The 14439-nt window shown below is 32.0% G+C and overlaps 3 protein-coding genes across 3 annotated transcripts; 2 read left to right on the forward strand and 1 right to left on the reverse strand.

Moving 5' to 3' along the window:
• Positions 1-3118: 3118 nt before the first annotated feature.
• On the forward strand, positions 3119-4152 carry LOC126657293 (mitogen-activated protein kinase kinase 9-like). Its single transcript, XM_050351959.1, has one exon. It carries the CDS (start codon positions 3119-3121, stop codon positions 4148-4150), a length of 1032 nt encoding a protein of 343 aa, XP_050207916.1. The 3' UTR covers positions 4151-4152.
• Positions 4153-6268: 2116 nt separating this feature from the next.
• LOC126655264 (uncharacterized protein At3g49055) lies at positions 6269-9407 on the forward strand. The gene is made up of 5 exons (XM_050349373.2): positions 6269-7864; positions 7961-8037; positions 8149-8260; positions 8460-8576; positions 8839-9407. Exons 1-5 carry the CDS (start codon positions 6479-6481, stop codon positions 9199-9201), a joined length of 2055 nt encoding a protein of 684 aa, XP_050205330.1. The 5' UTR covers positions 6269-6478; the 3' UTR covers positions 9202-9407.
• Positions 9408-10825: 1418 nt separating this feature from the next.
• LOC130015747 (cytochrome P450 71B10-like) lies at positions 10826-13067 on the reverse strand. Its single transcript, XM_056106503.1, has 2 exons — positions 12165-13067; positions 10826-11652 (listed from the first exon to the last, which is right to left on the reverse strand). The coding sequence occupies exons 1-2, from the start codon at positions 13050-13052 to the stop codon at positions 11035-11037; spliced, it is 1506 nt and encodes a 501-aa protein (XP_055962478.1). The 5' UTR covers positions 13053-13067; the 3' UTR covers positions 10826-11034.
• Positions 13068-14439: the final 1372 nt, after the last annotated feature.

Consider the following 14439-nt stretch of genomic DNA (forward strand, 5'->3'; position numbering starts at 1 on the left):
AAGAATTGTCATTTTATACGGAATAGCTATTTCATTCCGCACCTATTCCATGAACCAAACATGGCCTAATAGAAGTCAAGGATATCGTCTTTAAATATTTTGCTTTGTTTCTTCATGCTTACTTTTATTTTTATTCTTCTTTTTGAGGTTAATATCTGCATGTTTAATAAGAGATCAAAATAGGGCTTGCACATATTATAGCGTTTCCTTCACTATGTTCTTAGTTTTTACAAATTGTAATGTTTTTAGTTCTTATCAAAATATATGTTGACTTGGTTGAGGCATAGATATTTCTGAAACAGTTCTTGTAGGAATTGATATGCCTTTAAATTGAATTTAAACGGTTAAAAATGAGTTAAATTAAAGGAACATCAAAAAGAGATGACTACCTAACATAAACGGAAGGACTAAAATTTTAACGGAAATAAAATTGAAGGATAATGTCATTTGATTTAATTTAATTATAACACATCATAAATAAAATTAATTTAATTTAATTAGTGATAAATAATTTAATTTAACAAAATTGATAGACAAAATTAAAGGATTATATAGATAAATATTTAATGAATGATAAATTAATTAATTAAGTTTTACACTTCATAAATAAAATAAACGGCCATATAAGTTGAAACATTCATTATTTATCTATTTTTGTTCTTCATCAATAAAAGTATAGAACTTCCAACATTTATCTATAATAAGCAGTGACGGATACAGATTTTTTTATTAGGGGGTCCAAAATAAGTATGATATTTATCAAGCTAAGATATAAAAAAAATTATATTTATAAGCTATGTTTATTGTTCAAAAAAATTTAGATTGATACGGTTGCCATGAATCTTCTTTAAAAATAATCGGATCTCCCAAATCAAGTGCCTTTTCCCAAATCGTTGTGCACTTTTTAAATCTCTTTTAATATTTGTTATTTTTTTATAAAACCGTTTCATATTTAAATAAAAAAAATCACAATAAAGAATATGCAATATTAAAACAAGTTTTATTACTATTATTTCTTTTAATTGTTTTTATATTGTTCCATATATAAGATTTAAAAATATATTCTTATTCAAAAGAAAATTGAGTTTAATTTTTTTTTTTTACAATAAAATATTATTGGCAATCAAATTATATTTATTTGTATTTTATTTGAAATTATAGAATTTATCTTATTATATAAAAGTAGTTGTATATAATAAAATACATTAATAACTTTTTTTATAATTAAAATCAAATTTATGTATTTGTTGATTTTAAATGTATACAAATATTATATGGTAATATTTTTATTTTGTTAAAATATACTAGTAATTTTTATCTATACTATATATAAAAACACGGATGGGGGGGGGGGGGGGGACAGGCACATTTACGCTAATGACCTTTTCACTATAATTATTAATTAAAAACTATTGAGATAAATATTAAAATTAGAATACTAACTAAAATAAACTACTATTTATAATTAGAAGTTGATTACCATCAGAAAACTCTAGCCTAATTTGTAGCATTATATTTGAGAAAAAAAAACATAATTCAACACATAAATTCCTATTCAAAGTTGACTTTCATTAGTTTTCTTATTTGAGTTAAATTCAGCACTTTCCTAATGCAAATTATTAGAATTCTCACCATATGTTCTTCTAAAAAATTATGACAACTAAACAAGTTTCAAATAATTATTATTTTAATTAAATAAAATACTAAATAAAGTAAATTACGTCTAATAAATTACTTTTTTAATTATTAATTAAAAATTATTAGATGATTATTAAAATTAGAGTAATAATTAAAATAAACGGCTATTTTAAATATTTAATAATTATTGTTCTAATTATTATTTTAAGCATATAGAATTCTAAATAAAGTAAACTACTTTCAATAAATACTATTTAATTATTATTTAATATTTTCTATTTAAACTTTTTATAATTATAGGATTTGTATGTTAAACTATTAAAATAATCATCTAAAATATTAAATAAGATAAACAATTTCTAATTAACTATTATTTCAAATATTGTTTCATAATTTGACGAGTTACACTACGAGCCACGTGTGAAACACGTAAAACGACACTAGTAAGATGAAAAGAGTATTGTAAAGTTATAAAATCAAGGAAGTTTAAACTAGTAGAAAGTAAACACGTGGGTTGTTATTGGTTTAGTGCAACTTTTTCGTTTATTTTTTTTTTTAACAGAGATAGAAATTTTATTGAAAATAAAGGTACACACAATTGTTCGAAAATGATTACAAAACAGACAACATAAAAGCTGCTAATAAGTTTCACTCTTGAAATGAAAATTTCACCTCTTGAACCCAGTTGTGTGCTGCAGAATTTTGGTCACCGTTTTGTAAAAAAAACTATAATTCGGTGACTATTTTGTTTTTCTATAATTCGGAAACTGTTTTTGAAACAAATTATAGTTCAGACCAAAAAATATTAATCCATAATCTAATCTTTTATTGTATATACTTGTGATATTATGATATATAATTAGTGAATTATATTTTTTTATCAAAAATATATGGACAATATATATTAAAATAAATTTGTTGGATTACAAAAATTCACTAGATTCTACTTAGATTAATTAAAAAAAATTGGATTTGTCAATTGATACTAATCTATGAAAAAACCACTAATTAATCACAACTATATACGTTTTTCAGTATTTCTTTTTATCTATGAGAGTGAAACTATTTTTAATCTCCGCGCGGTACATGGTCTGTTGTGTACCGTATGCTTATCTAGCTCTAAGCATATTAGGAATATAATTACTTGACAGTAAATCATAATTAATTAACTTGGCAAACAAGTACGTGTATATAACTATTGAAGTGTATGAATTCATTTTTGGACCAATCAAATTTTAAAAAAATTATACCGTAAGATTACAGAATCTAGATTATTGATAATTACAACAAATCTTTCCTAAATAAAACACTAGAATTTCGAAATTGTTGTAGCTTTTGATTTAAGCAGTGTTTAACTACTTACATGCACCCCAAGAAAACTATATAAAGTATAGTTTCTTCACTTAAACCCTAAACCCTAAACCTCAGTCTCCGTTCAGTGCTTTGTTCTTCTTTATTTTCATTCATAAAGATTAGCAATATGACTAAAAGTGAAACCTGTCTACGAGTTTGTTCAAAGATCCTGAAACCAAATTATATTACAAAACTTAAACGAAAAACAAATCTGTGTATCTCCGTTCAAGAAGTTCTGAAAGTTCAGTCCAAGTTCTTGCCGATATCTAGCAACAACAATGGTACTGGCGGCATCTGTCAACAAGATTTGGAAGAATTGTGTGTTCTCGGGCGTGGAAATTACGGAGTCGTTTACAAGGTACGTCACCGTTCAACTTCAGAAATTTACGCAATGAAAGTCATCCAAGAAGACATCATGATGAATTCTACTGCGTTAAACCCTAATACTTCACAAGAGATAGAAATCTTAACGGGTTCCGATTCGCCTTTTCTTACCAAATGCTACGGAGTTTTCGACCGTAAAGTCGGGGAAAAAGCAATTGTAATGGAGTATATGGAAGCCGGAACGGTCGAAACCCTACTGAGAAACCATGGTCCTTTCCCAGAGTATGTACTCGGCCATATTGCTCACCAAGTGCTGAACGGCCTTAGTTATCTCCATGCACGTAACATAGCCCATCTGGATATCAAGCCTGCTAATCTTCTGGTTAATAAGGATCTGAAGGTCAAAATTAGCGACTTTGGGATCAGCAAGATTGTCGACAAGGATGCAGATTGTGACTTCCTTGGGAGCCAAGGAACGTACGCTTATATGAGTCCTGAGAGGTTAGATTCAGGGACCTTTGGGTTAGGGTTTCCGTTTGCGGGCGACGTGTGGTCTTTAGGTGTTAGTTTGTTGGAGTTATGTGTAGGGCATTTTCCATTCTTTCAGGCTGATCAGAAACCTAATATGGTGGAGATTGTGATGAAGGTTTGTTATGGAGAGTTAGATGAATTCTTGCCGGAGAAAGCGTCGGAAGAGTTCTTGAGTTTTTTCAGGTGTTGCTTGGAGAAAGATCCCAGTAAGAGATGGTCTTCTTCTCAGTTGCTGACCCATCCTTTCATTTGCATGGACAGAGATCCAATTCCTTGTAATTTGCTGGATTCATTAATTTCATAGAAGAGAAGGTTTTTTCATGTAATTGTAGTTAACTGATTAAACATGTTATAAAAATTACAATGTTTTGAGTTGATTATTCAGTTGAAATTGTTACTGTTTAATACTTCTGTAAAATGTTTAATTAGTTTCTGTTTATAAATGTTTGATTAAGTTTCCAGTATTTGTTTGTTGTAATTTAATTACATTGAAATTTCAAGCCTACAAGATGTCAAATTATATCTTAGAAAAGAATGTGATATAATGAAGATAGGAATACTACAAGATTACAAGTTTGAAGTATTTTTGAAAGTTTCCCTGTTTGATATATCACAGCAAACTAAGACAGTACGTATACTGTTATGTAAATTCTCAGGTTTTTTGCTAGTGAAAAAATACAAGACCTTGTAATTGGGTGCAAATGATATTTCAATTCTCGGAGAAGGTAATCTTCGTCTTTTATTTCATTTTTCGGTTAGCTAGTTTGGAACTGGATTAATCGTTTAATTGATTCGGGTTTGATTTCGGAGTTTTTTTACAGATTGATGAGCATGTTAAGATAGAAATCATGAACCTAATTTACTTTCCTACTCTGCTTTGTCCATAAACAATGACAGGATGATCTTTTTCAGAGTCTTTAGGTGCCATTGCTGATAATCACTTCAGATTGATGAGCATTGTTGTAATTTGATCCTTTTAGTTATGTTGTTGTGTGATGTTGAATTGAAACAACTAAATGAAATTAAATATAATTAGTAATATATAGTTTCATTAATAACTTCATTTTGTATTTTTATTACCGCTATTTGATCGTATTTTTAATCTCTTCTGACTAAGGGTGAGAGCATGATTCAATTTGATTCTTTTCGATTGAGTGAAATAAATATATATTTATTTTAATGGATAAATTAAAAATTAAACTACACCAAATATTTTTATAGATGCCCGGTTTGATTATCTAAAATGTATTATTATTTTGTTTTAATTTGATTAATACATATTAATTTATGTAAACTTTATTTATTATTTATACATGTGTGTGTGTGTGTGTATATATATATATATATATATATATTAATCAAAATAACATCTTTTTAAATTTATTTATTTTGAACCATTTAGTAATAAATTATTGGTACCAACATTCCACATTTCTAAATGGATCCCTTAGGGTGAGCTATTGCCTTTTAAACGCTATCTTAATAATGGAATATAATAGGGATTACTGTACTTTTGGTGTGTGAACTTTTTTAAAAAATAACAAGCTAGTGTTTGAACAAAAATTTATCACGAATCGGTGTGTGAACTTATTAAAAAATTACAAATTGATACTTTTAGCAGGTCACCAACAAGTTACAGGTTACCCTAATGTATTAAATTGACATTTTTTCATTTAGAAAAAATTTCAAAATAATCTTTTATTTTTATCCTATATACAAATTAGATATTAATGTTATTAATTATAAAAAAACCCATTTTCATCACAAAATTAAACAATTTTTTATTTTTTATTTTAATTACTAAAATTAAAGATATTCAATACGACCCAACATCGTCTACCGTTTCACGGACGATTTACGGATACACTGCGAAAAATAAATAAAACATTATTTTTTTCAATTTATAATAAAAATATTTAAAACCGGATTACGGACTATATACAAATTAGATATTTATGTTATCAATTTTTTATTAAATTAATTTTTTATTTAAGGTTTATTTGAACGTTTTTAAAGATGAAGGACTAAAACTGAAATAACTAAAAAATTTGAAAACTGGTTAAAGTCAGAAACTGGCAAATACATTGTTTCGTAATTATTCAACAAGTTGCGACACCAGGCTGATATAAAATAAAGTTCAAACACCATATCGTCATTTTGTAAAAAATTGAGACACCAAAAGTATAGTAATCCCAATAATAATTATTAGAAACCAAAAATTAACCTTCTTTATTCATTTAAATTGAATTAATTTTTAACTATTTTAATCAAATTAAAAGAAATTTAATTCCATTTTTTTCTCTCTTTCTCCCATACCTCTATAACAAAGCTCTAAACCAACAGTCAACACCATTTACATCCCAACGCGACGCCGTTTCAAACAAGCTAAATGCATATTAATACCCGCGCCGTACCAAAATTTCTTCCCAATTACAGAATTTGACAAAATAATTCAATTTTATTTTCTTGTTGACAAGAGACTGCTCGATCACTTTCCCACAGCCACAGTAATGTAAAGTAATTTCAATTCTGATCCAATTCTCTATTTTTAATTTTCAATTTGAATTTATTAAGTGAAATTGCATAATTCAATTGATCGATCCTTTTAGTACTGTGAATTTCGAGTTTTAGAATGGCGAGTGGTACCGGAGACGACAACGACGCCGTTTTGAGCGACGTTGAAGGCGACGATCCGGTACCAATCGTTATACGAACTCAAAGTTTAGAACAAGAAGAAATAACTGTAGATAAGTACCGCCAGCTTCTCGCGGAGCTTGATCGGGAGAAATCTGCCAGAGAAGCGGCCGAGACGGCGAAATCGGAGCTGCAAGTTTCGTTCAATAGGTTGAAAGCGTTAGCGCATGAGGCGATTAAGAAACGCGACGAATGGTCGAGACAGAGAGAGGAGGCATTGAGAGAGAAGGAGAGAATTAGTTTAGAATTGAGTGAATTGAGTAAGCAGAGAGATGAAATTGCGAAAAAATTCGATGAGATTTCGAAAGTTAGGGATGGATTGGAATCGGAGATTGAGAGTTCTAGGCATATGTTAGTTAGTGGAATCGAAAAAATATCGAATAAAGTTAGTAATTATAAGAATTTTTCGGGTTTAGGGTTACCTAGGTCACAGAAATATAGTAATGGATTGCCGGCTGCGGCGTATGGTGTTATTAAGAGAACTAATGAGATCATTGAGGAGATGATTAAGCAGATGGATATTGTTACTAAGTCTAGAAATGAAGCGAGAGAACAGGTTGAGCAGAGGAATTACGAGATTGCTATTGAGGTTTCGCAGCTTGAAGCTGCGATTAGCGGATTGAGAGATGAGGTGGGTGAGAAGAGTTTGGTGATTGAGAATTTGGAGAAGAGCTTAGCAGAGAAGGAGGAGAAGGTTTTTGAGATTGAGAGCGAGTTGAAAGAGAAGACTCAATCCGTTGAGAAGGAAGGTTTGGAAATGAGGGAGGTTGTTCGGGAGTATGATGAGAAGTTGAAGAGTTTTGAGTCGAAAATTGAGTCGCAGAGGCCTTTGTTGATTGATCAGTTGAGTTTAGTTGCAAAAATTCATGATCGGCTTTATGATGTTATTAAGATTGTTGATAGTAATCATTTGGATTCGGAGTTGTCTGAGTCTTTGTTTCTCCCGCAACAAACTGATATGGAGGAAAATATCCGTGCTTCTTTAGCTGGGATGGAGTCAATCTATGAGCTGACAAGAATTGTTTCTGAAAAAACAAGGAGTTTGTTGGAGGATAAGAGTCATGAAGTGAAGAGTTTGAATGAAACAGTGGGTCGGTTGGTTAAGGAAAAAGAACATATTGGTTCATTACTTAGAAGTGCTTTTTCAAAGAGGATGAAACTGGTCCCATCTTCCAAAACAAATGAATTGTTTCAAGCTGCAGAGAATGGCTTAAAAGAGGCTGGGATAGATTTCAAATTTAGTAAGGTTCTTGGGGATAAAGCTCCAGCTTCTCCGGATAAAGGTGGCTCTCTTGACACAGATGAGGATGAAATATACACTTTGGTATTTGTTCTCTACACTTTTTATGTCTAATTATTGCAGTTTTTTGTTTGTGCAATTTATATCTTAATTTTGCCTTGCATTATACATTTCATATAGGCTGGTGCTTTGGAGAACATTGTCAAGGCATCTCAACTTGAGATTATTGAGTTGCAGCATACCGTTGATGAATTGAGGTACTTTGAAGTCTTCACCGGAAATTCTCGTACTGGCTATAAAGTGTGTTATCTGTTTTTATATATTTATCAGATGTTTTTGTGTTTTATGTGCTATGTTACTGCATTAAGGGCAGAAGTTCATTTACTGAAAGAGCATGTTGAGGCTCAATCAAAGGAACTGGCTAATAGAATGCATAGAATAGAGGAACTTGAAGAAAAGGAGAGAGTAGCAAATGAAAGTGTAAGCCATTATTTCTTTGGTCAAGAGTCGATGTTTGGTACTGTGTTTTTCATAGATGGTTTGAACCTGTGTTAATGTTAAGTAGCGAACATAGCTGCTTTTAGCCTGCACTGGGTTTTTGTTTGACTAGTTTAGTGAATGTTGTTTTTAATATTTTTCGCTTCTTGTTAAATTAATTATAAACTCTGGGACATTTTAGGTTGAAGGGCTGATGATGGACATTGCTGCCTCTGAAGAAGAAATTACAAGATGGAAAGTAGCAGCAGAGCAAGAGGCTGCTGCTGGCCGAGCTGTTGAGCAAGAGTTTGCATCTCAGGTATGCCCAATAATTCAGCCATAAGTATCATGATTCAGTGTTAAACTTCTGTCCAAAATTCACAAGATGTGCTATGATTTTGAACTACCCATAAAGTAAAACATGTCAACCCTGGCTGTGATCTTTATGTTGCATCGGAGGAATACGATATGCGAGGCAAAAGTCATTGGTTTCGACATGCTTTTAATACTTTTTTTTTTTTGGAATGTTCCAATTAAGGTTTCTATGCCTAATTCTTATGTCCTTTGCCCTGTACTTGTAGTTGTCTGCAATTAAACAGGAACTTGAAGAAGCAAGGCTAGCCATGTTAGAATCAGAGAAAAAGCTAAAATTCAAAGAAGAGACAGCAGCTGCTGCCATGGCAGCAAGAGAGGCTGCTGAGAAGTCGTTGAGATTGGCGGACTTGAGGGCATCCAGGCTGAGGGATAGAGTAGAGGAGCTCAGCCGTCAGCTTGAAGCGTTTGAAACTCGAGAAGATTCAAGAGGCCGAAATGGTCCTAGATATGTATGCTGGCCATGGCAGTGGCTTGGCCTGGAATTTGTGGGCGCCCGCAGACTTGAAACAGAACAACAGAGATCAAATGAGATGGAGCTTTCTGAACCGCTTTCTGAACCCCTCTTATGATTGTACCTTTTCCCTTTTTTTATTCTTTTTTTGTATCTATTTTGAACTTTCAAAAATTTCATATTTAAGAAATGGTAGCTTATTACACCCTTCTGGAGGGCATAGTTTAGCTGGCGTGGTACTGTTGTAATTGAGAAATTTCATAACATGATGTAATTTGCATCAAGATAGTCAATTTTCTTGAATATAGTCATTTGATTTATTTATTTTGAACAAACAAAATCCTTTTAGTTGATTTTTGTTTTTCTCATATTTCACCTAATTATCTACTTCTCTCAGACGGGGTCAAGAAGCGATATCTATCTACAGTTCTCCATCAGGTTGACAGGTGCGTATTTGGTATATCTATTTAAAACTCTCAGAATTTTTTCCTCAATTTTTTTTTGTTTTTGTTTTGGTATCCTGAGCAGGTAAAAGTTAGTAGTGTTATTAAATCGTGTTTGTTTATTGAAGCTAAATTAATTTAACATGATATGCATTATGTTGTTATTAAAATGGTATTTGCATTGTTGATAAGCATTATTCTCTTGTATTTTAGCCTAGAATGATCTCTGCAAACTCCCATGCTGCTGAGTTTTACAATAAATTACTGTCAATGTATCAAGAATTGTCTAGTAACTGAATTTCTGATTATTGTCTACTTCCCTCACCTGATCCTCAAGTTGTTCTTGGCATTTAAGCAGTGGATAACAGTATGCCATCCTGACTCCACACTTTTCATAAGAGCATAGTCACCACTTGGAGGGGATTGCCAGTCTGTTTGCTTCCCGTATTCTCATCGTTTTGGTACCTGAATTTTCACTTTACTTGTCTATTTCTCTAGCTATAACTCAAGGAAATGATATCATATCCATCAATTGTTAAAAAGGCATTGTTAATTCACAGTTTGACAATTCATGCATGGAAATGTGTTTATTTCAGTTGCACCCTGCCCTGATTACATTAGTCATTTGATTTTCATATATGACTAGGACTATGCATTCTGTTCAAACCGAACTGAACCAAAATTTTGATTTCTTTCAAAAGTAAACCGAACCAAGCCAGAGTCATTAGGATTTAAAAATTTCAATACGAACCAAACTAGTTAGTTCAGTTAATTTTTCTGTTCGATTCGGTTTGTATCAGAATGTTGTTAGATTCCATCTTAAAACCAATTGGTATCAAGTGGAGGTGCCCAACCAATATATAAACACATGTCCACTCACACACACAACCAATGTGGGATTTCCCACTTTAACACTCCCCCTCACGCGTAGCGTGTATGGGCCAAGCAACAAAGTCCCCCCTCACGTAAATCTCACGTGGGCCGGGCCAAACTCAAATTGTGTGAATGGACAAGGCTCTGATACCATGTTAGATTCCATCTTAAAACCAATTGGTATTAAGTGGAGGTGCCCAACCAATATATAAACACATGTCCACTCACACACACAACCAATGTGGGATTTCCCACTTTAACAAATGTAACTTATGTCCTTTACTTATAAAACTGAAACAAACTGAAAATCCAAATTTTTTATTGTGTCAAGAATCAAACCAAATTTGTGGGTTCAGTACTTCAGTTTGGTTCGGCTGTAGCACTAGATACTGAAGCAACAATAAAACTTGAAGAAACATTACGACATTAGATAACCATCATGTAGCAGAAATAACAACAATACCGACATACATATACATCCATCAGATGCACATGCATGCTCTTATTGAAATGCATACTTAATATCACCATATAACATGACATTAGATGATCAATGATCACTGATCACCATGGATTCCACTTGACAGGCACAAGATGAAGAGGTACTTTATTAGATAATCAGCGATTACTGATCATCACGGATTCCACTTCACAGGCACAAGATGAAGAGGTACTTTCTTAGTAACAGTAAGAGCCACATGATCCATTTCATCCATATTAAGATCTTCCCTACTCATCCCATCAGGTAACTTCCAGTCAAAACCATACACTAGATTAGAAAGTACAGTCCCAATGTTCATTTCTGCTACATGCATCCCAACACACATTCTCCGACCCGATCCGAACAGTAATAACTCGAAATGAGTTCCTTTGTAATCAAAAGGGCTTGTTTCAAATCTTTCAGGGTAGAATTCCTCAGGATCCTTAAAGTTATTCGGGTCTCGTCCTATCGCCCAGACGTTAACCTGCAGCATTGTCTTGGCAGGAACTTTGTAACCATTAAGTGTGATGTCTGAAATGGTTTCTCTTGGAATTAGGAGCGGGGCTGGTGGGTGTTTCCTGAGAGTTTCTTTTATTATCATATTTATGTAGGGAAGCTGACTAAGTTCAGTTTCTGTTACTCTTCCTTTATGCCCAACCACCTTTCTTACTTCTTCTTGTGCTTTCTTCATAACTCTTGGGTTCTTCATTAGTTCCGACATGGCCCAGTTTAGAGTAATTGAAGATGTAGATACTCCACCCGCGAACAGATTCTGGAAAAAGATAATAAGTACAGCAAACTTCTTGTGATGTGATAATTTATTTATTTTGGTCCAAAATGTGGGCCACTTTTCATTATTAAACTGTCGTTTCTTTATAAATTTGGCACAATATTCTAAAAATGGTCATTTGCATATTAAATTCTGACATTTTCCATTTGTAGCGATTTCAGCACAACGTTGAAAACATTGCTTCACACATTCTAACCTGTCAATTTTTGGCATGTATAACTCATAGTTGTTTTTCACAAAATATGAAGCTACAGAATGTGCACTAAAATGGCGTTGTTTGTATAAAACAACGTCAAAAAAACAAAAATATACTATGGAATGCCAAAATTGAAAGGATAGAATGTGTGATGTGACGTTTTAAATGTTTTGCTTAAATCATTACGAACTGGAAATGTTAGGATTTAATATATCAATAACCCTTAAAAAAGTTGCATACTAATATTTGTGCAGTCACAAATATGAAGAAAACGAAGTGAAGAAATAAAATGACTTACCAGGAGAACTCCTTTAATATTGACTTTAGTGAATTCAACTTCACCACCTTTAGCAGCTTGTTCCTTCTCCATACGCAAAAGAACATCAATCATATCATCATGGCTCCTCTCTCTTCCTGGTTTAAGATGATCATCAATAACATGCTGAAAAAATCTGTCCAAATCACAAAAAACTTGTTCGGTCTTCGCATGGCGGCCTCCGATTCGATCCAGCAACCATCCTATCCCCGGAATTAGTTCACTATAAGCATAGCTTCCCAGAATTGCTTCAGTTCCATGAACAACTTCATGAAACTTCTCTTCATCAAAATCACTACCTCTATACTCAAATCCAAATGACATTTTCGTTGTCACATTAGCAATCAGTGTGTATAACATGTCGGTTAGGTTAACCGGAGTCAAAGAAGCTGCCGCTTCGGCTAATTTTTCCATTACTACGTTAGTCTCATATTCTCTTATGGGTCTAAAAGATTGAACTCTTTTCAAGCTAAAAAGTTCAAGAATGATGAGTTTTTTCATGTTCCTCCAATGTTCGCCATAGGGTGCAAAAGCGACGTCGAAATAGTTGTAAGAAAGGCGACCGGAACCCTCGAAAAGCGGTCTGCTTGAGCAAGCAAGATCATTATCTTTGTATGCTTGTTTTGCTGCTTCAGCAGAAGAGATGACTACAGTTTTTAGCTTTCCAAGATGAAGAAGCATCACCGGACCATATTTACGTGACATTTTTTTGTAGGATAAATGGTGAGGTCCATTGCCAAGTTGGTGCAAGTTTCCTATGATTGGAAGCTTTGGTGGGCTTGGTGGGAGGTTTTTTTCACCATTTTTTTTGTTTCTGAAAATGAGAAATAATGGTAGGAGTAAGAGAAGAAGAAGAGTAGAGAGATCCATTTAGGTATGGTTTTCTTTCGTTGTGCAAATCTTGGATGTTCATCTTCAAATTTATTGACAATGGCCAACATTAATTCATGTGGACAGAGAAAACTTGAAATGTTAGAAAAAAAAGCTCTTTTTTTAACTATTAAAAAATAAATGTTTATAACGTTTCAAGATTTTCAGAATCTTATCTACTTAATTCAAAAATAAACTTTTAAAACATTTCGAATTAGTGGTAGAGCCTACTAGGGGTGAGTATGGATCCTGGATATCTTCAAAACCAAACCGAAAACCGGACCGAAAATATCCAGGACCGAAAAATATCCGTTGACCATTGACTTTTCCCGAACCGTACCGAAAATTTTATTGGTACGGTTCTAGATTTTTTATAAATAACCGTACCGAGAACCGAACTGAACCGTACCGAACCGAAATACCGAACTTATACCCGAAGAATCGAAATTATATATATATATATATATATATATATATATATAATATTCTATTTTTTATTTGTTATTATATTTATATTAACTTTGAATTACTAAAAATTAAAATTGTTTTATAAAATTAAATAATATATATTATAAATATTAGTCTATATATATATATTATTAATTTACATAAAAACAAAATACCTATATATTTCAAGAAAAATTATATGAATTTGTCAAATATTTAATAATTATTAAAAGTATTTTTTATAAATTAATATGAACAGCATATATTCATTATTTTCTATCATTGACCAAATTACATAATTTTAACAAAAATGATATAATTTTAAACTTGAGAATATATAAAAGTACCCTTATCAAATAATCAAAAAATTAATATTAAATCGAACGATAATATACATGTTGTGCCTTTTTATTTTAGGGTTAATTACATATAAAATCACCATCTTTACACGAAATTGCAAAAATAACACGACCTTTAAAACGTGGCAATCCAGGGCACCACCTTTCATTTCTTTTCAAAAACAACATGAGCACATTTTTAGTGGCGTTTTTGCTGACGTGGCATGACACGTGGCACTCCCATCGGATGTCCAAGTCAGCAAAATTTTATCTAAAAATGTGGCCATGTTGTTTTTAAAAAGAAATGAAAGGTGATGCCTTGAATTGACACGTTTTAAAGGTCGTGTTATTTTTGCAATTTCGTGTAAAGGTGATGATTTTATATGTAATTAACCCTTTATTTTATTGATGATTATTTACTTGTGATAGTTGAAAATATATAAAAAATGAATGAATGAGTAGCTAATTAATTTTAAAAGTCAAAATAATATATTATAATATAGTAGAAATCACATTTTAAATAAAACAATATCCGTGGTTTTAGTGATATCCGTACGGAATCATTAGGACCGAATCCCCGAACCGAACCGTACCGAAATATA

Source organism: Mercurialis annua, linkage group LG7, assembly GCF_937616625.2.
Source record: "Mercurialis annua linkage group LG7, ddMerAnnu1.2, whole genome shotgun sequence".
Classification (NCBI taxonomy): Eukaryota; Viridiplantae; Streptophyta; class Magnoliopsida; order Malpighiales; family Euphorbiaceae; genus Mercurialis; species Mercurialis annua.

Excerpts from the sequence above, each read along its gene's own strand:
- LOC126657293 (XM_050351959.1), top strand. The coding sequence starts at position 3,119 with ATGACTAAAAGTGAAACCTGTCTACGAGTTTGTTCAAAGATCCTGAAA.
- LOC126655264 (XM_050349373.2), top strand. The coding sequence starts at position 6,479 with ATGGCGAGTGGTACCGGAGACGACAACGACGCCGTTTTGAGCGACGTT. Across the intron at positions 8,038-8,148 it reads CATACCGTTGATGAATTGAG|GGCAGAAGTTCATTTACTGA; the intron begins GTACTTTGAAGT and ends TACTGCATTAAG. Across the intron at positions 8,577-8,838 it reads AGCAAGAGTTTGCATCTCAG|TTGTCTGCAATTAAACAGGA; the intron begins GTATGCCCAATA and ends CTGTACTTGTAG.
- LOC130015747 (XM_056106503.1), bottom strand. The coding sequence starts at position 13,052 with ATGGATCTCTCTACTCTTCTTCTTCTCTTACTCCTACCATTATTTCTC. Across the intron at positions 11,653-12,164 it reads ATATTAAAGGAGTTCTCCTG|AATCTGTTCGCGGGTGGAGT; the intron begins GTAAGTCATTTT and ends ATCTTTTTCCAG.